General features: G+C 57.6%; 3 protein-coding genes across 3 annotated transcripts; all 3 read right to left on the reverse strand.

The window, feature by feature from the left end:
* Positions 1-1947: 1947 nt before the first annotated feature.
* On the reverse strand, positions 1948-7482 carry LOC113950537 (vasorin-like). Its single transcript, XM_027650455.1, has 2 exons — positions 6101-7482; positions 1948-4584 (listed from the first exon to the last, which is right to left on the reverse strand). Exon 2 carries the CDS (start codon positions 4579-4581, stop codon positions 1948-1950), a length of 2634 nt encoding a protein of 877 aa, XP_027506256.1. The 5' UTR covers positions 4582-4584; positions 6101-7482.
* Positions 7483-8102: 620 nt separating this feature from the next.
* On the reverse strand, positions 8103-11208 carry LOC113950677 (carboxypeptidase N subunit 2-like). The gene is made up of 2 exons (XM_027650702.1): positions 11061-11208; positions 8103-10288 (listed from the first exon to the last, which is right to left on the reverse strand). The coding sequence occupies exons 1-2, from the start codon at positions 11070-11072 to the stop codon at positions 8657-8659; spliced, it is 1644 nt and encodes a 547-aa protein (XP_027506503.1). The 5' UTR covers positions 11073-11208; the 3' UTR covers positions 8103-8656.
* A 1013-nt stretch (positions 11209-12221) lies between these two features.
* Positions 12222-17284, reverse strand: LOC113950676 (leucine-rich repeat-containing protein 15-like). The gene is made up of 2 exons (XM_027650701.1): positions 17188-17284; positions 12222-15573 (listed from the first exon to the last, which is right to left on the reverse strand). The coding sequence occupies exon 2, from the start codon at positions 15566-15568 to the stop codon at positions 13793-13795; it is 1776 nt and encodes a 591-aa protein (XP_027506502.1). The 5' UTR covers positions 15569-15573; positions 17188-17284; the 3' UTR covers positions 12222-13792.
* Between the last annotated feature and the right edge of the window lie 4833 nt (positions 17285-22117).

Consider the following 22117-nt stretch of genomic DNA (forward strand, 5'->3'; position numbering starts at 1 on the left):
CTCACCCCGAAGTACTTCCCTGTTTAGACTGCGCTGGGCCATTAAATATCTGAAAAGCCAGTGGAGACCCCCCCTCGTTGCCCCGGGAAGTGCTCGGGGTCTGTTCCCCAGCAGCCAGGCCCCACTTTCAAACCCTCTAAATCAAGTATTAAGCCGAGTCCATCTGGACTGCCAGAAAAAACACTCCCTCTCCCTCATCTGTATCTCATTACCTGCAGTGCCAGCCCCAGCCCTGGAGCCGCTCGCTCCATCCCGCCCAGATGTGCTGCCCCATGCTCGCCTCCCGTATTTCACAGCCATCAGCAGGGCTTCAAGGAATAGCCGAAGGGCCTGTAACACTGCACAGGTTCTTAGCAAAGAGGTATATCCAGGTCCCTAATGCATAGCTGCAGGCAGGTACCCTAACACAAAGCCCCTTTTCCCCTTCCGTGGTCTCACACCAGGCAAGGGAACTGGGCCCAGGGAACTGGGCACCAGGCTCAGGGCTTGCTGGCCAGGAGGTTTCTGAGCTGCTTTTCTGTTTTTCCTTGCAAAATACATGTCCAGACTTGATTTTCAGGGACTCTCCCCTTGGGACCCCGCAAAGCCAGGCAGCCCCACAACAGGGGAAGGGCACCCAAAGGCAGAACAGGACAGAGCAGGTGCCAGTGGCAAAGGCAAGGAGTTGAAGACAGACACCTGCAACTCTAGGAACTGGAGTGATTGAATTTCGGAGCAGCTTACCTTGCACAGGGCAAAGTCAACACGGAGCCTAGAGCCAAAAAGCTACCCAGAGACCGAAATAAGGGAACAACCCCTGTGTTCATTGGCTCAATTCTGGAATAAAGCTTTCCAGGTAAGGTTTCAGCACTTTCTGCAATGGCAGAAACCTCACTTTTGTTGAAGTTTGGCGCTTTCCTAGGCCTTGCAGGAGCCCAGGACTGGAGGTGAAGCTGCACATCAACCCTTCAGTTGTGAGGAGCATTAGCCCCTTCCTCCTAAGCTTCCCAAGAGCCAGTGTCCGGCCTGCAGCAGGGGCTCAGCATCAGGTGAGGTCATGGTAGAGAAGTACAAGGCTGGCCATGCTGAAACATCACTCTACCAGAGGGACCAGGGCAAGCAGCATTGTCAAGAGGTTTTGGGGGACATGAGGTTTAAGAAGGGGAAGAAAAGCACATCTGTTGTCTCACTGTGTTGCTGCCTGTGGAGGGTGTGCAGCCCTGATCCTACACCAGTCCCCAATGGCTGGCACTGACTGGGGACCCCAGACTCCAGCAAGCAACAGGAACACTCCACAGCAGGTCATGGCAAGAAAAGCACTGGGATGAAAATAATCCTCTTGTCAGCCCAGAGGTGCAGGGGGGGCTTTAATATCACGGAGGAGGAAAGAGAACAGGAGAGGGGAAGAGGTGAACAGGAGAGGGGAAGAGGAGTACAGGCACTGACACACCCCGTAATATGGCACGGGGAAGAAGACAGGGCGCGGGGCGAGAAGCCTTGGCATGTCCTTCCCCAAGGACTGCAGGTACCTTCCAGGGCTGGCGAGTCGATTCGGGCCGGGGCTCCTGACCCTGCGAGCAAGAGTGGCCGTGTCCGCGGTGCGGCGGGTCCTGGCCGGCGTGTGCGGGGGCTCTGGCATTTCAGTGGCCGCAGGAAGGCGGTGGCAGCCACTGCCTGTGTCGGGATGCCATCTAGTGTCGTTTGGCAGAAGGGCCGTCAGGCAGGGACACCGCATACAGGCTTTCAGTCTGCGAGCATCGCCGGGCGTCAGTTGGAAGGCATCCCAAAAAGGCCTGGCTACTGGGACCCCCATCCTGGGAACGGCCTGGGTGTCGAGTCCCCCATCCTGGGAACGGCCTGGGTGCTGGGTCCCCAGCCCCAGGGATACACACACTCTGCGGCCAGCACGGCTGCAGATCCCAAAGAAGGACAACGGGCACAGCCTAGGTCACACAGGGGCAGCGAAGCTTAAAGCGGTGCCTGAGCTGGCTCGGGGGTCCCCGGATCAGCCAGAGCCTGAAGGCTCAGCAGCCTCACAGGCGGCCCGGGGCGGTGTCGTGTGTCCTGGTGAAGGAGAAGGGCGAGCATCCCCCACAGCAGCGTGCAGGCTGCCTGCAGCGCCAGCGCGGCCAGCCCCAGCGCCAGGGACAGCCGGCACTGCCGTGGACTGGCCCGCAGGGACCAGCCCCAGGCACGATGACCGCCGGGGGCCAGGGGCGGGGAGGCCGGGCAGGGGCTCGTGTGGTCTGGTGGCAAAGGGATGGGAGGCGTTGGGAGTAGGACGGTGCCTGCCGGGGCAGAAGCATGTTGGGGAGCACTGGGGGTGGGCTGGGTGCCAGCTGGGGACAAGTCCCATGTGGTGGCATGGTCCTGCTCCCTGCCTGGTGCAGGAGCATGGTGGGATGGGGAGTGTGAGGCCAGTGGGACCGTGCCCAGTTCAGCAGTCTTGGGGGATGGCCAGAGTGCCATGGAGGGGGCTGAGACAAGGGAGGTTTTGGGTGTTCCCTGTGGGATGGTGGCTGGCCTCTCCCTGGGCACTGAAAGAGCAGGAGGCACTTGTCTGGTGGTGGTTGCCAGTGGTCTGGTGGGCACCATAAGAACAGGAAGCACATGTCTGGTGGTGGGTGCCAGCGGGCTTGTTGGCACCTGCGTGGTGGCAGAAGCTAGAGTGGATGGCACAGGTTCTGGGTGGGTGGCCCCAGGAGACTGTAGGCTTATGATGGCTGAAGTTGGCACAGCTGGTGATGGGCTGGTGATGAAAGCCCTGAGCATCACGGTTGATGATGATGGTTTGGCAATGGAGGCTGTTGGCAGCACAGTTGTTGGTGGTGTGTTAATGAAGGTCTCTGGCAGCGCAGCTGGTAATGGGGTGATGATGGAGGCCTTTGGCACCATGGTTGTTGATGGTGTGGTGGTGAAGGACTTGGGCACATTGGTTGTTGGTGGGCTGTTGCTTAAGGCCTTCTGAAGCACAGCTGATGGTGGGGTGGTGACAAAGGCCTTAAATGGCACGGTTGGCAATGGAGTGGTGAAGGTGCCCTCCGTTGGGACAGCTGGCAACATGGCAGAGCTGACCACAGGTGACAGAACGGTTGTCAATGTCCTGATGGGAAAGGCTGCCAATGACAGCAAGGTTGGCATTGCTGTGGACAAGCCTCCAAGTGATGACAAAGTTGACATCCTTTGTGATGATGTGGAGTTAAATGACAGAGATGGGATAAAAGAAGCTGAAAGAGGCAGAGTAGCTGGACAAATTAAGTGGTCATCCCTCAGCAATGTTACTGCTTGCCCTGCCAGATGGGGTGGGCTCTTGCATGAGACTTGGGTGGACAATTTGATCTTCTCACTGTTACTCAGGATCCAGCTGTGCAGGGAGCAGAGGTTGCAATCACATCTCCATGGGTTACCACTCAGATACACTGAGCTGAGCTTCTTCAGGGGGTCCAGGAGCCCTCGGGGAACACTCTCCAGTTGGTTCTTTCGAAGGTTGAGGGTTTTCAGATTTGGGAGAGAAGCAAAGACCTCTTCATCCAGAGCAGAGAGCTGATTTGTGTCCAGCTGGAGGTCCAGGAGCTTACTGAGCCCAGTGAAGGCTCCTCTTGGCAGGGCTAACAGCTGGTTGTGGGACAAGATGAGTTTTCCAAGGGATGTGAGGTTGACAAAGATGCCATCTGGAAGTGTGGCCAAACTGTTCCTGCCCAGGTCCAGCTCCCGTAAGTGTGGCATGGTGTCAAAAAGGCAGCAGGGGAGCTCCATGATATGGTTTGAACCCAGAGTCAGCAGCTTCAATTTGTTTAAACCAAAAAAGCCCTGAGGTGGGAGAACCCTGATGAGATTGTTGTCCAAGAGGAGTTTCTCTAGGTGAGGCAGGCTTCTCAGGAACATGGGTGGCAGCTCCCTGAGCCTGTTGCTCTGGAGGCTGAGCTCCAGCAGCTCCATCTGACTGTCCAACAGTCCCTCTGGGAGGTCTTGCAACTCATTCTCATACAGCCGGAGGACCTGCAGCCGGATAAGTTTGCTAAAAGCATTCACAGGAAGAGTTGTGATCCTGTTTCTAGACAGGTCCAAAAAGGTTAAATTGACGAGAGAATCAAAAATGCCTTCTGGAAGAGAAGGGATTGCATTGATGTGCAGGGAGAGCTCTCCCAAATTTTCCAGCCCATCAAAGAGGCCTTTGGGGATGTATCTGAGTTGGCTGTCTCTCAGCTCCAACCTCTGTAAGCTTGGGAGGTTTTGGAAAGTGCCCACAGATAGTTCTTCTAATGAGGCACCAGAGATATCCAAGTCCCTCAGCTTGTCCAGATTATCAAAGGCTCCAGGTTCAACTGTCTTGATCTTGTTGCCAATAAAGAAAATCTTGATCAGGTTAGGCATGTACCTGAAGGCACCTTTCCTTATAGCAGTGATGCTGGTTTGCACAAAGATCATTTCAGAAACGAAGGGCTTTGCAATCTTTGGGATCTCTTTGACATCATTTTTTGTCCCTCTGTAGACCTGCTGGTAGTCTTTGGGCATTTCATATGGATCTTCACCCAGGATTTGATCTTGGCATTTATGGGGATGGAAGGAGAGGAAGAAAAGGAAAAGGAAATGCTGGTACATTGTCTTGGAAAAAAAAAAAGGTTTAAAAAAATCAGTTATGAAGAACAAAAAACTTGTGTTCACAGCTCATGAATTGTGGCATCACACTGTTGTTCAGCTCTCAGGACTCTTCTACTCAGATATCGTAACTCATTCAGTAAGAAGGAGACCATGCAAGCAAACACACACTGCATTTAGATGAGTTCACTGCTGTGGTACAGAGGGATGGGGAGGGAGAGCGAGCCAGCTCATGGCTTGGCACTGGCAGATGCTCCAGGGGGACAAGGGCTGGACAGTGTGTTCTCTCCCTCCTCCCATGTCTCAGCTGCAGGCTTGGTGTCTGCCTGGGTGAAGAAGGCAAAGTGCTGCTGCTCATTAGTGCTGCCCCAGTGGGTCCAGTTAGTCAGCAGGGCAACAGCCCATTCATGCAACAACAGGAGCAGTCAGCCCTGCACTTGCTAATGAGGGATCAACAAGGGTCCCAGGAGGCAGCCAAGACCAGAGGATCTTGTGTACTCAGAATTTCCACACCATGCTGGGTGGACTTGCTATTTCCTTGCTGCTTCTCTCAGTTCAGGGCAATCATTTAAAACATGGCTCCTAAGCATCTCCTTTTCAGGATTCTTGCTAATTGCACCATATTTTGGCCTTAGTTGTGCAGCTCTGTCAGACAGAAATGGTCAACTTATGAGCAGCAACCAAGCTTTAGAGCAAGGCTTGTTAAAACACTGTGAAATGTCCATAGATGAACTCTTTATTACCTAAGGTTTAGGGCTCTGGCCTTGCAGGTAGAAAGTGAAATCACTGATGCACACCCACTAGTAGAGCCCACCACTTCCATGGAAACATTTGGAAACACTCAGCTAACACATTAGCTGGGGTTTAACGGCCGTCAGCATTGCACTGGGATCGCAGATTCCAACTTTTGATTTGCAGCCGTGGGTGGGAGCAGGGAAAAGAGCTATAGGTTGCTTCTTGGTGTCCGTCAAAGCTGACATGCAAAAACCTTATGTTGGGAGGGTACATTAGCTGTGAGAAGTTGGGGGGTTTTTTAAATGTTGAGAGCTCAGCAAATACTGGAGGCTGAAAGCCACTGGGTTTGAAGAGAAACCAATGGGAGGTGGTGACATTGGTTGTGCCAGCTGCCCTGCAGGGTTGCCCAGGGCAGAAGCCACTGCTGATCCCTGCCCATCCTCTCCTCAGGGAGACTCAGGTGGAGGAGCTGGAGCTGCAGATGTAAAAGTGCCTGCTTCACTTCAGCTGCAGGAGCAGCACAGTGGGTGAAATGTGCAGGTGGAAACAGCTGGGTGCATGGGGATGAAAACAGACAGTTCTGAACTGCAGAGCTCTTTTAAAACCCTCAGTGTGATCCCTTGCTTGTCCCACCCTCCAGCAGTGCAGGGTCATGAAGGGGCATCCCCATCCAGCTCATGGCACTGAAGCCTCTCGTGCTTCTTGCTGCAAGGAAACAATCAACAGCCCCCCACAGGGCCTCTCCCAGAACATTTTAAAGAGCAAAAAAAGCTTTTGTATCACTTACTTGGCGGAGCACTCACAGACAAGTCCAGGCTGCAGGAACAAACCACGTGTGGAGTGAGGACACCGGATGGGGGTCCCATCACCTGGACAGCTCTTTATCCACAGCCCAGGCCCAGGGCCTGGTTTCAGTGAGGTCAGGGCACAGGTCTGCGTGGGGAGATAAGGGATGGCCGGGGAGGCAGCAGCGGAGCTGTGCCCCTGTGTGGGAGGCCATGGCAGAAACCCCTCGGAGAGGACTCAGTCACGTACTCCTCAGGCGTTATCTCCTGGCGCCACTTGACTAGTCACATCCAGGGAAACCTGAAGATTTCCAGGCCAGCCTGTTTTGCAGCCAATGTCTCTGCAGTCCCATATCTCCAGCAGCATAACCCACCAGCTTCATAGGCACCACCCCCACCGACACAACAGTAAGCTGTTTCCTTCCTCAGGATTCAGCTTATGTAGCTAAAGGTGCAGTTCTGGAGCCACTTGTTTATGCTCATAACAGTGATAACATCTGTGGCTGGACAGATATGCCAACGCCCAAGCTCTGTGCTCAGCCCCACAGCTCCAAACCAGAGGGCTGGGGCTGAGTGTCCTGTCCTGCACCCTAATACAGGCCAAAGACCCTCCTGCAGGGACACCCAGGGCTGCTGGCTGGTGCAGGGCATCCTGTCGGAAGAAACACCCTTTTTGATGCAAAGACTTGAACTGACTGGGTATCCATCACTTCCCAATGGGTAATTGCACTGATTGCATTTAAACATGTCTTCTTTAGTTTTCACCTGCACTTATTAAGGCTCAGATTGTGCTTGCTGGGCTTCATTGCAGCTTTCTTGGTAAATTTAAAAACAAACCACTGCACATTTTAAACAACCTTACTCCTTTCCAACATCAATGCCGTATGCATCCAGGTACCCACTTGGTGCCAGGCTGTTCCAGAATCTGCAAGAGTGGCAGGAGCTTAAGTGCATGAGGGGACAGAGCTCACAACAGGATTGCAAACAGCCACCCCAGGCCACAGTGTGGCAGCTGTGCCAGGTTTGGGGAACTGCATCCAACTGCAGTACCTTGGTCCAGGCTTGGAGGTGGCCATGCCAGCATCACCTGGGAGATGTCTGAAGCACAGTGGCAGTCCCCCATTTGGGAGAGACAGCAGGATGACTGTGCAGAATTGTATCTGGGAAGTAGTGTTGCCTGTCTGCATTGCTCCCAGGAGCATGGGGCTGGCAGTCATAGAACCATGTAGGTTGGAAAAGACCTCTAAGATCACCACGTCCAACTGTTAACCCAGCACTGACAAGTCCACCACTAAAACATGTCCCTAAATGCCACATACACACATTTCTTTAACCCAGAGGCTAAAGCAGGGCTGGGATCGCAGCCCACTGCCAGGGCAGGTGGGGCCAAGCGCAGACCCTGTCCACCCCAGGTGGGCAGCAGCAGGGCAGGGCCTCCAAGGACACACAGCCCAGCAGTGGGGCCGGGCCGGGAGGGGCGCTCCGAGGGGGGCGGCGGGGCTCAGGGAGGGATCCCCCGGCGCTGCCCGGCCCGCGGAGCGCTGTCCCTGTCGCCGCGAGATGGTGCCGCAGCACCGCCCCACCACCACGCACAGACACACACGCACTTACACCCCGGTGTGTGCACCCACACCCGCTCCTCCCGCGGGAGCACCCACCTTACCTGCCACCCCCTGCGTGGGCAGCGCTGCTGGGACTCTGTGTCTCCTCTCCACGGGTCACAGAATCAGCATCACAGGATAGATGAGGGTTGGAAGGGGCCACTGAAAGTCATCTAATCCAACCTCCCCCCTGAAGTAGGGCTCCCTGAGGTGTATTGCTCAAGGCTCTGTTCAGGTGGCTTTTGAGTATCTTCAGAGAACGAGACTCTACAGCCTTGCTGGGCAACCTGTTCAGTCACCCCACAGTAAAGTTCTTCCTCCTGTTCAGGTGGAATTTCCTGCATTCCAGCTCCAGGCTGCAGGGCTGCAGACCAAGCCCTGGCAGGGTATGGGGGGATGAGCTGGTGGATGCCTGGGCTGGAGCTCACCCTGCAGCCAGGCAGCCTATGCCCCTCGCTGGGTAGTCAGTAGCACTCACCCATGCTTCCCTTGGACACCCCAAAACCATGCCCTGAGAGTTATTGCCAGGCTGCAGCTGGGTGTCTGCAGTGCCAAGGGAAGCAGGGCAGGAGGTGGGGCTGGTGGGCTGCAGTGGGCAGAGATGAGTACACCATGAGCGTGCCAAAGAGCCACCTACTCACCACCATGCACCTGCACCCACACCATACCATGCACAGCCCCAGACCAGACCCCAGTGGATCACATCGACCTTCACTGCCTCTCCCAGGTACACAGGCAGACGTGGGGGGACAGAACCATGGGAACTGGTTGCACAGAAATAATATATACATTTTAATTATATTTGAAATATACAGGAAACACATACCACCAGGCCAGCTGTTGTGGAGAGCTCAGTGATGGTTGGTGACCAAGGCAGGGGTAGCAGAGCAAGACTGGGTGCTGTTTCCCAGGCTGGCTCAGAGGTTTCCAGTGCAGAAGCCAGCACCTGCCTGAGCTCTAGGGCACAGCAGGGAGACCTGGCGATGTGGCTTCATTCCCGCTCTGTGCTGTGACAAGGACACTGACCTGCAGTGTGCCACAGTGGGAGTGCAGCACCCAGGCACCCTGGTATGCCGGCCCCAACCCCTGCACTTGCTCAGGAGGAGGAGGAGGGAGGCGAAGGCTGAGCTGCTGGCAGCTTGTGGCATCACAGACCATGCTTACAGTGCCCTCAGGGTTGCTGTAGGTGCACTGTCCTGGAGCATCCCTGTCCCAGCCTTCCTCTGGGGGGACACCAGGTCCTCCCGGGCACTCCAGCTGCCCCCGGGGGACCTCCAGCAGGGACTGTCCCTGGAGAGCAGTTGGACTGGCACAGAAGGGTTGCCCATGGATGAGGGGCTCGGCAAAGCCCTGGAGCCAGTGCAGGAGATAGGCAAGGCGGCAGTCACAGGCCCAGGGGTTGTCAGACAGCCCCACACGCACCAGCTCATCATTGGCATCGAAGAGCCCCAGGGGCAGGCGGACCAGGCGATTGTGGTCCAGTGCCAGGGCAGTGAGGAGGGGCAGCCCAGCCAGGAGCCCTGCTGGCAGGCTGGAGAGGTTGTTGTGGCTCAGCTGTAGTGCTGTCAGTGCTGCCAGTCCCTGGAAAACCTCAGTGGGCAGGTAGTCCATGGCATTGTGTGAAAGCACCAGGGTCTGCAGCGCCGACAGGTTGGAGAAGAGCTCCCGGGGCAGCGTCTCCAGCTGGTTGCGACCCAGCGAGAGGTGGAGGAGGCCGGGTGTGCCAGTGAAGAGGGTGGCAGGCAGGGTGGCCAGGCGGTTGCCCTCCAGGTTGAGGGTAGTGAGGTTGAGGAGACCAGTGAAGATGTCAGGGGCCAGGCTGCCCAGGGCGTTGTGCTGCAGCTGCAGCCGCCGCAGCCCCCCCAGCCCGGTGAAGATGCCGGGTGGCAGCTCCTCCAGCCGGTTACCATCCAGGTGGAGCTCAGTCAGCTGGCCAAGTGCCCTGAAAGCGCCGGGGGGCACCCGCACCAGCAGATTGTCGCTGAGCTTGAGGAGGTGGAGGGCAGTGAGTGGGGCCAGCAGCCCCTCTGGCAGCTCAACCAGGACATTCTGTGAGAGGTCCAGGGCCTGGAGCTGCCGGAGTGGGTGGAAGATGCCGGGGGGCAATGCCACAATCCTGTTCCCTCGCAAGCGCAGGTCCTGCAGGCTGCATGCAGCAGTGAAGAACCCTGGGTGCAAGGAGCTGATGGCATTGGCACCCAGGGAGAGCTTGCTGAGGTTGGTCAACCCCATCAGCACCCCAAGGCTGACTGCTGGCAAGGGGTTTCCTGACACCTCCAGCTCAGTCAGGCTGGGCAGCCACTGAAAGGCACCGGCTTCCAGCTCCTGGATGTTGTTGTTGAGGAAGACCAGCTTGGTGAGGGTGGTACTGGTGCCCAGGGCCCCCCTGCGGACACTGCTCAGGCCTGTCTCCACAAAGAAGAGCTGTGTGGCACTGCCTGGCAGGCCCGCCGGGATCTCCCGCATCCTCTCGTCTGAGCAGAAGATTTTGGAGGTGTCGTAGCACTGGCAGGTATGGGGGCAGGATGGGGGCAGCCCTCTCACCAGCAGGGACCCCAGCCCCAGCAGCACGCAGATCACCAGCCTGCACTGTAGAAGGATCCAAGCCTCACCCCCTGCCTCGACAAGGCAGAAATCTGCACCCACAGGCAGGAATGGGGAGTGCTTCCCTCCCACATCTCTCCCCAGGGTTCTTACACTCTGTCCCAGCCTGCCCTACTACAACTAGAGTGGTGCCACCCTCACCAAAGATCCCCACATCCTGCAGAGCAGTGACTGAGGTGAGACCCATGTGGGTCTGTGGAAGGAAACTGTCTTGATGGGAACCTGTAGCCTCATGAGATGTCTCCAAGGGCACGAAGCCAGGCTCTGAGGCAGGGGAGCATGTGAAGCACAGGGCTGTGCTGCACACAGTGGGTGATGGAGACAAAGCTGAAGGGCTGCTCTGCATCAGGGGCAACAGAAGTGGGCTCCACCAGTTGTATTTCCAGTTGCCCATCGGGTACTTCTTTTGCCACAAGCAACTAGAGCAGCATTAAATGTCCCCAAGGGATATTCAGCCTGACCAAATGCCTATTCCCAGCCCATGGGAGACACTTTTTGAGGCAGTGACCTCCAGACCTCTGCCAGTCCCTCCTTACTTGGCATACCCGCCAGTGCTGCCTCATGGTGGGGGATGTTGCGCACCCCCTGCAGACACCCCTCATCAGTGGGGCTGTCCTGGACTTACACTGACACTTGAGAGCAGCGCCGGGCTAGGCATTTCCTTTCCACCACCTCACTTGTTTTCACCAGAGCCAGCAGTGGCTCCCACCCGTCCCAGGACCCCAAACTACCCAAGCACTGTGGCCCCACCACTTACCGAATGTGGCATCGTGGAGATGGTCAGCAAACCTGTGGCAGGTTTGCAGGGATGCTGCTTGCTGAGATGGGACAGTGTTTTCTGGGGCGGATGGGAAGCCAGGAGACAAGCTGTTCCTGCTGGGGCGGAGCTGCCCCTCACTGCTTATCGGCAACAACAACCCGTGTCCTTGGAACACTTTGAAAAATAACCCAACCCCGGAGGACTGGAGGTGAGGCCAGAGGCAGCCGCCTGTGAGCATCCTGGCAAGGAAGTGAGGTCTTGGCCCCGGACATCCACTGGCCCAGGGACAGTGGCAGGGGTGGCTCCAGTTCCACACTGAGGTCAGCAGGCTTGCTTCCAGAAACCCCCTAGGAGAGCCCCAGGACTTTATTAAATATCACTGGGAAATGATGCTAGAAGCATCTGTGTCACGAGAGAGGGGACCAGGCACAGCTTCACAAGGCAAATGAAGGCTGGACTTTATGATGTTAGGGTCTTTTCCAACCTTAATGATTCCATGATTCTGTGGGGAGGGGACCACTGTGGGACCATCATGGTGACAACAGGTGTTTTGCATCCCAGCCAGCAACGGGATGGCAAGGGACCCATGGACCAGCTGCACTCACTAGAAATTTCAACCTGCCTGGGGAAGCAGCACACAGTACCATGAGGGCTGCATGCAAGGGCCTGTACCAGAATAGGGCAGGGTGGCAGCACCATGGAGGGTCAGGAGGGGGAGGGTCACTTTACTGCTGGCCTGATGGAGCAGACACTGATACACAGAAAAACTCAGCTGACACAGTCCAGCAGTAGCCAGCTCTGAAGGGAGCCAAGCAAGCTCCTCCCCACCCCAGCAGTGGATTGCACAGGACGCAGTCAGTGTCTCCATTGAGAAGCTCCTGTGGTATGAGCTCACTCTTCAAGAGCCATCTGCTGCTGCTGGATGGCTGAGCCTTTCTTGGTCCCTCACCCCAGGCTGGAGTCCAGGGACCAGCGAGGACTCTGCAACAGCAATCCACTAATCCTCTCCCAGCCCCACCAGCCTGTACGGGCTTTCTCTCAACACTACAAAAACCTCTTAGGAGTGGAAATCAAGCACAGTCCCTGTCCCTGTTGGGCCATTCCCCTGCTGTACACCATGAAGGAGTGAATAAACAGTTCTTGGCACTGAGGGTGGACAAAGGTACTTTAATGGAGAGGTCACACATCAGCACCCAATGGCCCCAAGACACAGTCCTATGTCTTCTGCTGCCATGCAGGACCCAGCCCAGAGAAGTGACCCATCATGTGCACCAGCGTGGAGCTGCTTGTGCCAGCACTGCTTCCTGAGGTGCTGTGAGCAGCCAGCACTATGGGGTGGCCACCGAGTGTGACCCTTGTCCCATGGCAGCAATCCTCAGGCAGCCTGGTGCCACAGCAGCACACATGGAGGTGAGCTGGACTCCTCTGTGGTTGTGCTACAGCTGGAGAAGTCTGGGTGTTCACTGGATGCAGGTGCTGGGCGGGCATGGTGTGGCACCCATTTGTGAACTGCAGAGCAGTTAGTGCTTGCTGACCCCTCCACTGTGTGCTGCCAGCATTCTCACTGCCCAAGAGCTGTGAACAGGCAGGGAGACTGGGCACATACAGGCAGGGCACTCAAGAGAGGAAGAAGAGCGTGAAGAAGCTTTGCCAAGCACAAGAGGAACAGGCTGCTCACTAGCTGGTGGAGGATGCATGAGGTATCGAGGACCTGGTATTGGCTGCAGCAGGAGCAGCCCAAACATGCTCCAGGTGCCCAGGGACATAAGCACAAGAGTCTCTTCCAGGCCCTGCAGACACTTCACACCCATTGTCCCACTCCTCCAACTCCCCATGCAGTGGGGCCAGTGCCAGGCCCCCCAGCACCTCATGGGCCTGAGGCAGGGCCACGGCACGGTCAGCACCAGCGTGCAGTGAGGGCTGGGGAGCTGCCTCTACCCCACTGACGCCAGCACACTGCCCCGTGACTATCCTGGCTGGAAGTGCAGGAGGGCAGCCAGGAGGATGCCTGGAGCAGGGGAGGATGCTGGCTGTGCTCTGGCATGCCCTGCCTGCAGGCAGGGAGGGCAGCTGGGATGCGGCTGAGACACTCAGGGTGTATCAGTCTGGCAGCAGCCCTGCCCCGCGGGGAATCCTGCCCGGGCACAGGCGAGTGACGGCGCAGCACAAGGACACGGAGCTCTCCCGGGACGAAGGTGCTCGCTCGGCACGGCCTGACGGTTCACGCTGCCTGTCCAGGCAGGGGCAGGGGGAAGGCATGACAGGAGCAGAGGATGGGGAAGAGGGGCTGGGCAGGGGTGAGGTTAGCAGGAAACACGAGAGCAGCAGCACTGCAGGAAAGGATGCAAGCTGAATGATGGGGAAGTCCGGTTATTTGGGGTAAGCACCATCATTACCAGGCTGTGGCTCCTGGCTCAAGGGATCCCTCTCAGCACCTCAGACCCTAGCTGCCAGATCTTAGGCAAGGAATGAGCACAGAGGCTGCACTGGAGGCAAGAGGGGCTGGAGACAGAGGGCAGCCACAGGAGATCACCCAGGGGGATGCCCTGCTGCAGAGCAGGGGCAGGGCAAAGCAGAGAAGGACAGTGGCCGGTACATGCAGCATACAGGGTGATGCTGTCCCATCCCAGTCAGCAAAAGCAGCTGATGCAGAGCCACTGTCATGTCCCTTGGCCCCACAGAGAGGGGATGCCCCATGAGCACCTCTCCCCTCAGGGTCTGCCGGACACTCAGGCTTCATTCGGTGCCTTCATCCTCATAAGCACGACGTGGCTCTTCTTCCTACAGCCATAGACCACCAGTGCCACCAGAGCAGCAAGCAGGGCCACACACACCAGCACGATGACTGCCACCACCACTCCACTCTGTATGCGTGTCAGCCCCCACTGCCCTCTCTCCTCCTCCTCTTCCTCCTTCTTTTCCTCCTTCTCCTCCTCCTTCTTTCCCTCCTTCTCCCTCTCCTCCTCCTCCTCCCGTGGGGAGATCGGCAGCCCCGCGGGGGGCTCCGTCCAGGCGCCCTCTGGCGATGCTGCCTCAGAGCTGTGAGCAGGAAGGTGGGTGCTGGGATGGGGGGAGGCAGTGGAGGACTGAGTGTCGAGGAACTGGTCCCGTGGCAGCTCAGCAATGGGAGTGCCCAGCAGGGCAGGAGGCTGGGCACACAGCGGGGGTGTCTCACCCACCTTGTGGGGATTGTCCTGCAGCCAGCCCTGCAGGGGCAGGATGGCCTTGTCACAGCGCCAGGAGTTGTTGTGCAGCCTCACCTCTCGCAGGGTAGTCAGGGGGGAGAAGATGCCGGCGGGCAGGTACTCCAGGGCATTGAAGTGCAGCTGCAGGTGTTGCAGCCCGGGGGTGGCCCGGAAGAGGCTCCGTGGCAGCGCCTGCAGCTGGTTGTGGTGCAGGGAGATGTTCTGCAGCTTGGGCAGCCCCTCCAGCACCCGGGCATCCAGGCGGCGCAGCGCATTGGAGTGCAGCGACAGCTCCAGCAGCTCCCCCAAGCCCTGGAAAGCCCCCGGTGCCACTGAACGCAGCCGGTTCTTGCTGAGAACCAGGAGCTGCAGCTGGGTGAGATTGCTGAAGATGCCAGTGGGGAGGCTGGAAAGCTCATTCTCGTAGAGCCACAGCTCCCGCAGGTTGGGCATGGGCCCAAAGGCACTGGGGGAGATGTCCCGCAGGCGGTTGACATGCAGGGTGATCTTGGCAAGGGAGTGCAGGGGCAGGAAGATGCCACTCGGCAGAGTGGTGAGAAGGTTATTGGACAGGTAGAGCTTCTGCAGATTGGTGTTGTGCACGAAGAGCTCTGGGGACAGTGTCTCCAGCTGGTTCTGGTGCAGCCCCAGCTCCTGCAGCTCTGGCAGCCCATCAAAGGTGCCCGCTGGGATCTGCCGGAGCCGGTTCTCGTAAAGCCGCAGCACCTGCAGCCGTGCCAGCCGCTCGAAGGCCCGGGGCGGCAGGCGGTCAATGTTGTTCCTGGCCAGGTTGAGCTTGGTGAGGCTGGTGAGCTGGTCGAACACCCCCTCCTGCAGCTCCTGCAGGTTGTTCCCGTGCAGCTGCAGCTCCTTGAGGTTGCTTAGGTGGGTGAAGTGGGAAGGCTCAACCTGGAGGATCTGGTTACTGGAGAGAAGTAGAGACTCCAGCTTGTCCAGAGGCTTGAAGACCTGCACAGGGAGCTCCTGCAGCTTGTTGCTGGCCAGGCTGAGGTAGCGCAGGTCGGGGAGGTGCTGGAAGGCCCCAGGGCTTATGTGGGACAGGTTGTTCTTCTCGATGCGCAGCCCAATGAGCAGGGAGGCGTTGCCAAAGGATGCCTCACCCAGCTCGGTGATGCGCGTGTTGATGATCTGAAGGGTCATGGCATTCGCAGGGATGGGGCTGGGGACCGTGGTGATGCCAGCACCAGAGCATTCCACCTGGGCGCTGCGGACACACTGGCACTGCTCTGGGCACTGGCCACTGGCCAGCTGGATGCCCACCAGCAGCAGCAGCCATCGCTGCCAGCCTCCCTGCTCCATTGGGCCTGCAAAAACAAAGGTGGGGGTTCAGCCCCTGCAATTTCCCAGCTCCCAGGGCCACTGCCAGGGGTGGGTGCTGCTTTCTCCCTGCAAAAGGCCACCGAGACTGTGGCCATTCTGTCCCCAGCATGGCAATGAGGCAGAGGAGGGCAGGCAAGGAAGGTTGGGGGCAGGCAGGTCTTGGCACAGCCCAGGCAGCAGTGCAAAGTGAGACAGAGCTGGGGGCCACAGTGCCTGGCTGCCATACCACAGCTATTAGCGGCATCCCTGGCATCCCACCTCTCTTGGCTCCTCTGGCAACCGGGAGCATGGTTTCCTGTTTTACAGAGTGTGATGAGCTGCTGCCAGCAGCACTGCCTCCTGGCATGGCCAAACAGCCCAGACCTTGACCAGAGCCAGCCTGGGGCACCCACAGCCACACAGGACCCAGGGTGCTGGGTGCTCCCCCTGGCATCCACGAGCGCCCTTCCAGCTCTGCCTTGGCAGCGAGTGGCCCTGAGCACCTGTTGCAGAGCCAAGAGCAGTGCCAGCACCCACTGCCCAGGCACGCTTTAGCTCCAGTCCTGCAAGAGCTTGGGTCAACAGGACCCTTGCCAGCTCCCCAGCACAGCCTGAGTACAGAGGTGGCCCTGTCTTCACCCCATTCCCAGCAGAAGGTCTCAGCCCTGGCTGATTTTTGCCATGAGAGCAGGGTGTCTGTTGTGGGCACCTTTTTCAGGCTGGTCCCAGGGGTGGTGCCCAGAGAAGCAAGAGCTTTACAGTGAAGTTATCCATTCCCCCACAAGCACAGACACCATGGACACCCTCTCCTCCCTCCCTAGATTAAAGCAGCAGCCTTGTGCCAGGCTGGCATGGAGCAGCCCCCCTCTACCAGCTTTGAGGGCACAAGGGAGGGGGAAAACCTTCTGAGCACAGCTCAGCCAAACAGGCGAGTCCAGCAGCACAAGGGTGTGGCCACAGTGCCCCAGCTGGCACAGCACCCTGGGGTGCTGAGCACAGCCCCTGCCCCCCTCCCTGCACTCCCTCCAAGGAACATGCTTGCTCTCAGGCAGGGAGGAACCCTCCATAAGCCAGCAGTTTATGTTTCCCATATGGAAACAATCTGCATCCAAGAACAGCTTTGTTTATAGTGAGCCATTTATAAACTTCCCCAAAGGCTCAGCACATCAAAAGCCCAGCTCATGTCACTCCCTGGTAATGCAGCGCAGAGAGCATCCATACTGGAGAGACCTTCAGGAAAGGCAGCTGGAAACAATTGATCTCCCTTTTTCTTCTAGGGACAAAAAAATTACAGATCAAGAGGCTGAATATTCCCTACTGCTCAGCCCCTCAGCATCCCACTGCTCCTAACATTAGCCCCCCAAAATGTTACTTTGCCTCCCCTAATTTTCTCTATTGATAATTATTTGGGATACATTGCCCATGTAACTCTCTCAGCTCCCACAGTGTGTAAGTGGTCTCACTTTTTTTGGAGAAGCCTTGCAAGATAAACATCTCCATCAAAACAAAAGGTGCTGAACATGCAGATCCCACCAATGAACCACCAACCCTCAGAGCTGCCCTGGGAGTCCCCCAGACCCGGGGCTGCTCACAGGGGCAGTAGCAGAGAGGAGACTTACCCGAGTGTCCTGCAGCCACGAACGCCGAGTGAGCACAGCTCCGTGCTGGCAAGAGAGCTGAGTGTGGTTCACGCTTCCCCTCCCAGTATATAACCCGTCCAAATCAATGAATCAGCACAGGGGCAGTGTCGAGGTTAGGGAAAGCGCTGGAGCAGAGCTGCTTCCAACTCCTATTTCCTCGGCAGAGCAAGCATCTCAAGGATGGAGTTTCCCTCTCCTGAACACCCATGCTCTTGCTTGAAGACAAGAAGATGGCCCCATGAACATGCTGTTCATGTCAGCCAGTGTAGCAGCTTGGCCCCAGGAACCCCCCTGATCCCCAGTGGGACAGCTGTGTGCCTTCACTGGCACACTTCACACCAGGGCTGCTCCATGGCATCACCTCAGCACAAACACAGAATTTGTCTCCCCATCTATGGCTCCTGCAAGTGTCAGGACCTCCTGCCCAGGGTTGCTGGTGCAGGCAGACCCTCAGTACACTGACCCTGGCCATGTCACAGCTCTCATTTCCCCCACAGCCACAGATGCAAACAGGCCAGGAACCCATGAGCACACACTCCAGGCTCTGTCCTGAGCACCTCAACCAGCCCTGCCAGGAAACAGGCACCACGCCAGGGCCAGTGGTTATGCAGGTGCCAACCAGGGGTCAGGCTGCTTCAGAGAGCCCTCAGCCTAAGCCAGAGCACTTCCCAGTAGCCATGAGGAACACTTGGGCACTGAGGAACACCCATTGCAGGCATCCCTGCAACTCCAGAGCAGCACACACTGCCATCTCCCAGGAGCTGCCGCTGCTCTGGACCCTCAGCAGTCCTGACACACAGGTGATGGAGCCTGGCACACAGGGGTGTTTGGGAAGCATCCAAGCCATCCCATCCACTTCTTCAGGGGCACCTGATGCCACTCCTACCCTGCCCCCTCCAGCCCACATGGGTACACCAGGGTGCCCTTGGTCCCCACCACCTAGCCCAGGTCTCTCCACCCTGCCCACCTCTCCAGGGCTGTCCCAGTCCAGCAGCTAACGGGAACGGATATCCTGCAGGAAGCAGCTGAGACTCACCACACGTGGCCCCTTTGGGCTTCCTGGAGCCAGAGCAGTCCCATGCTAACCACGGGGCAGCTGGAACTTGCCTGACCACATCTAATCCCGTCTGAGCCCACCCATGTTTCCGCCAGTTGCAGCAGCCCCTGCTCAGGTCCCAGCTGGTGCTGACAAGCTGCTCAAGATGGGAACAGTATGGGGCTGCTGCCAGAGAAGGGGGAGGAAGGCGGCCTCCATCCCCACGCCGCAGTGTGTCGTGCTGTGAGGGGTGGGAGGGTGCAGGGCAGTGGAAGGGACAGCAATCCTGTTCAGAGAGGGGACCAGACCAGGATAAACAGCAAACTGCAGGGATGGAGAGCAGAGTTCCCAGACAGTCTTGGAGGGAGGAGACAGGGATCGTGGGAAGATGGTAGGGGGTGGGACCTCAGCCAGAGGCAACTGCCACCACTGCCATAGCCCCAGCTGCCACAGGACATGCTGGATGGCCATGGACCCCTTTCTGGCTGGGGATTGAGCATGGAGGTTGAAACAACTCCCCGGCCATGCTCTCTGCCTGCTCCAGGGCAAAACCCCGACATTTGGGCACAGAGAAAGGGCACTTTGAAAACACCACCCCCCAAGTGCTCTAGCTCACACTCTATTGATACAGCAGATTTTCCCAGAACCATGGGTCCCAAAATAATCTCCCTGCTTTCTTGACAGCAGTGCAGCTGGAGGTCAAGGCTTGGGAGCTGCCCACTCCCTGCAGCCCTGGCATGAGAGCAGGGCTCTGGCAGCCTTATCACAGCCTTATCGGGCTCTGTCTGCCCGCTGCCAGTGCTGCTGGGCCCCTGCCCGCTCTGACTTGCCCAGAAGCACACAGCTTTTCAGCAAGGCAACAGAGAAACTAAATCCCAGCACTTCTGATGCCCAAGCCCAATTTAAGAGAGGAATGTCGGGTTCACCTCCTTCCAAGCAGTGCTGCCCCAGGGATTTAGTGGTGAGTACCCTCAAACACCCCGCCCCAAGAGGGGGGTGATCAGGTTATGATCCCTACTGCCACACAGAGTGCCCAGAGTTTCAAAGAAGTCCAGTTAACAGCCCTGACAAAAATCCACTGGCCTCTACCTGGGCCTTGGGAACCTGGCTCTGGCTGAGAGGGATGACTTATTTTCAAGACATTCCTAAAAATAAAGGCACAAGCCCGTGCACCACTCCCGCAGCTGGAGGTGAGCGCATGGGAGCTTGCCCCAGGCTACTCACAAGGCAGAGAAGCAGAGGGTGTGAGAGCTTGGGACAGCAGCACAGACACACCCCACACATCTGGAGGGGAGAGGCAGCTCCCAAGACAGCATAAGGATATGATGGAGGGTGAGATTAGCATTTTGCAGGGAGAGGCTACTCTGCATAGCCAGGAGCTCACACAGTGCTGGATGGAGTGGAGCAAGTCTCCCAATGCTGGGGGAAAGCCCCACATCCAGCATTGCTCTGCAGAGCTTTCTCACCTCCAGCCACACCAGCCAGAGGCTGAACTCCCCTGACCAAGCTTGGGATACTGTGGAGCCACTGCCAAATCCCTGCACCTCCAAGGAGGCTATGGAGCCCCAGAAGAGCAGTGTCACTTATTACTAGGGAGGTCTGCCTTGCTACAGGACAGAGTACCAGTCCCGTGTTTGTCCATCCGTGCTGGCATTGCTCCAGCACATCTCCACGGTGAGGGTGGCGGATGCAGCAAAGCTGAGCAGCTCTGAATCACCAAGGGACTCGAGACTGCTTGGAAAAATTCATGTAATCGCTAAAATTAGTAGCTTGTGGGCTTGGCTGGGAGAGTGCATTGTTCATCTGCCAAGCAGCTGAGCACACTCATCCGCTCCCTGCAGCCCCTGCTCCCCCCTCAGCCCCTGCTCCCTGTACACCTCCATCTCCTGGCTACATTGGCACCCTTGGTGGGATGGAACATCCCCAGGTCCCACCACTCCCCAGAGTGCAGTGCTGGGACCCCCCCAGATTACTTTGCACTGCTGTAAAGTGCCAGCTCCATTACAAGAAACCCCCATGTTGGCCCCTGGTGCTCACAGAGACCAGCTCACCCGGGGCATCAGGCCAAACACGGCTGAAGTGGAGGAGGAGGGTGGAGGGCTGGGCTAGGGGCCATGGAGGGGATCCTCCCTGTGTTCCAGTGTAGTGGAACACCTCTGGGTCTGAGCCCTGCAGCAAGACCCACAGGCTCAAGCCAGAGCTGAGAGGTGAGGAAAGGGGCATTAGTTCCTCAGGGACTGGTGCTGGGGCCCCCCTACCCCTTAGAGAAGCACCAGTAGCCCCTACCTCACCCCATGCCCACCCTAATCCCTTGAGGAACCCAAACCAGAGAGCTCCTCGATAGAGGAAATGATCCAGCCCCAGTGGCATGTTCACCTCCCTGCTCAGGGAATGCAGGGCCAGATGATGCCCTCTCTGCATCTGACCCAAGGGATGGGGTCATCCTGCGTTCCCTGGGAAAGTGCTTATGCAAAGTGGGAGCTTTGGGAGGGAGCAGCAGCCCTGGTCCCTCCAAGATGGTCGCAGGGATGGCCATCAGGCTAACCTCCATCCAAGCACCACCACAACCCTCCTGGAGCTCAAGGGAAATGGCATGTAGGATCTCAAGCACCAGTGGGGCTCACCCCACCAGCAGAACCGTCTCCTCCAGACCCGGCCCTGGCCCGAGCGATAGCAGAAGCACGCAGGGCTTGGCGCAGGCTCAGGGCAGCACTAGGCTGGAAGGAATGTGGGGCTCGCAGCCAAGTCCGCCTGGAGAGATAATCCGAAGCGGAAAGAGCTTGTCCGATGGGCTCTGAGAGGGGGGAAGGACCGGCTGGAGCAGGAGGCGATGGCGTGAGGTGTTTGTGCACTATGAGGTGTTTGCTAGACCAGCTTCACCCTGTTCTTTATCTCTGTAAAGCCCCCCCCCAGGCACCAGAAAGGGCCCCAGTGACCTCTTCCCAACATCCGAAGGGGGAAGGGACCCCATCTGTCCCCAGGGGAAGGCAGCAGAGGAGTGTTCAGCAGGCTGCAGAACTGCTGCCAGTCATCACTGGCTCCCTGCCCCAAGCTTTTCCCATCCAGAGAGACACAAAGGCACAGCTGGAAGCCTGGCACGTCAGTCCTACAGCAGAGATTGCACAAGAGGGGCTGAGCCGGGTGGGGGAGTGGTGGGGTTGGCTCCGGGTGCTGCTGGAACAGCAGCCCCCCACCCCGAAGTGAAGTGGGACTCGCCCCGTATAGCCCAAGCAAGAGGCTGTGCCAGGGTTTATCCATTCATAAACACCCAGAAGAGAAGAGAATGTGAACCCAGACTTTGGCAATGAAAATGGAGGCATGACACCTCCTTAGCTTGTCCTTTCCTAGAAGGGACAAAGCAGGAGCTTCTGGGCCCCTGACCACTGTGAGAGTCTGTAAATACTCACAGCCCCAGCCTTGTCCAGAGGGTACGTGCCTTTGGCTGCATCTCCTCCCAGCTCCTCTGTCATCCATAGGAAATGCTCTGATATCAGGGCTGCCGAGTCAGCAGCCCCAGGCAAGACCTGCTGGTCCAGGCCTGGTGAAGACACCATAAATGCTCCATGTCAGGACCCACTTGACCAGGGATTAGGTACCTCCAGCTCTTCCAGCCCAGTGTCTCCCCTGCCCAGCCTGGTGGCAAAGGCTGGGCAGTAGATCATGGAGGCCTGGGCTGCAGGGATGGAGAAAAACCTTTCCTATTCAGTGGCAAGGGATCGGCGCCTTGAGGCAGCAGCCAGGCAAGGCTGCCCAGAGGGGGTCTGAGATGCATCTGCATTTTTCCAAGAACCCTCTGCTGCCTTCCTGCCTGCCTCAGCTGCATCATGCTGACCTTTTTCCCTCTCCGGGAAAAACAGAGATGAGTATAAATAA

The sequence above is a fragment of the Corapipo altera genome, unplaced genomic scaffold (genome assembly GCF_003945725.1).
Source record: "Corapipo altera isolate COAL_440 unplaced genomic scaffold, ASM394572v1 54, whole genome shotgun sequence".
Taxonomy (NCBI): Eukaryota; Metazoa; Chordata; class Aves; order Passeriformes; family Pipridae; genus Corapipo; species Corapipo altera.

Bases quoted from the DNA above. Each gene is read 5' to 3' on its own strand.
- LOC113950537 (XM_027650455.1), bottom strand. From the start codon at position 4,581: ATGTACCAGCATTTCCTTTTCCTTTTCTTCCTCTCCTTCCATCCCCAT.
- LOC113950676 (XM_027650701.1), bottom strand. From the start codon at position 15,568: ATGGAGCAGGGAGGCTGGCAGCGATGGCTGCTGCTGCTGGTGGGCATC.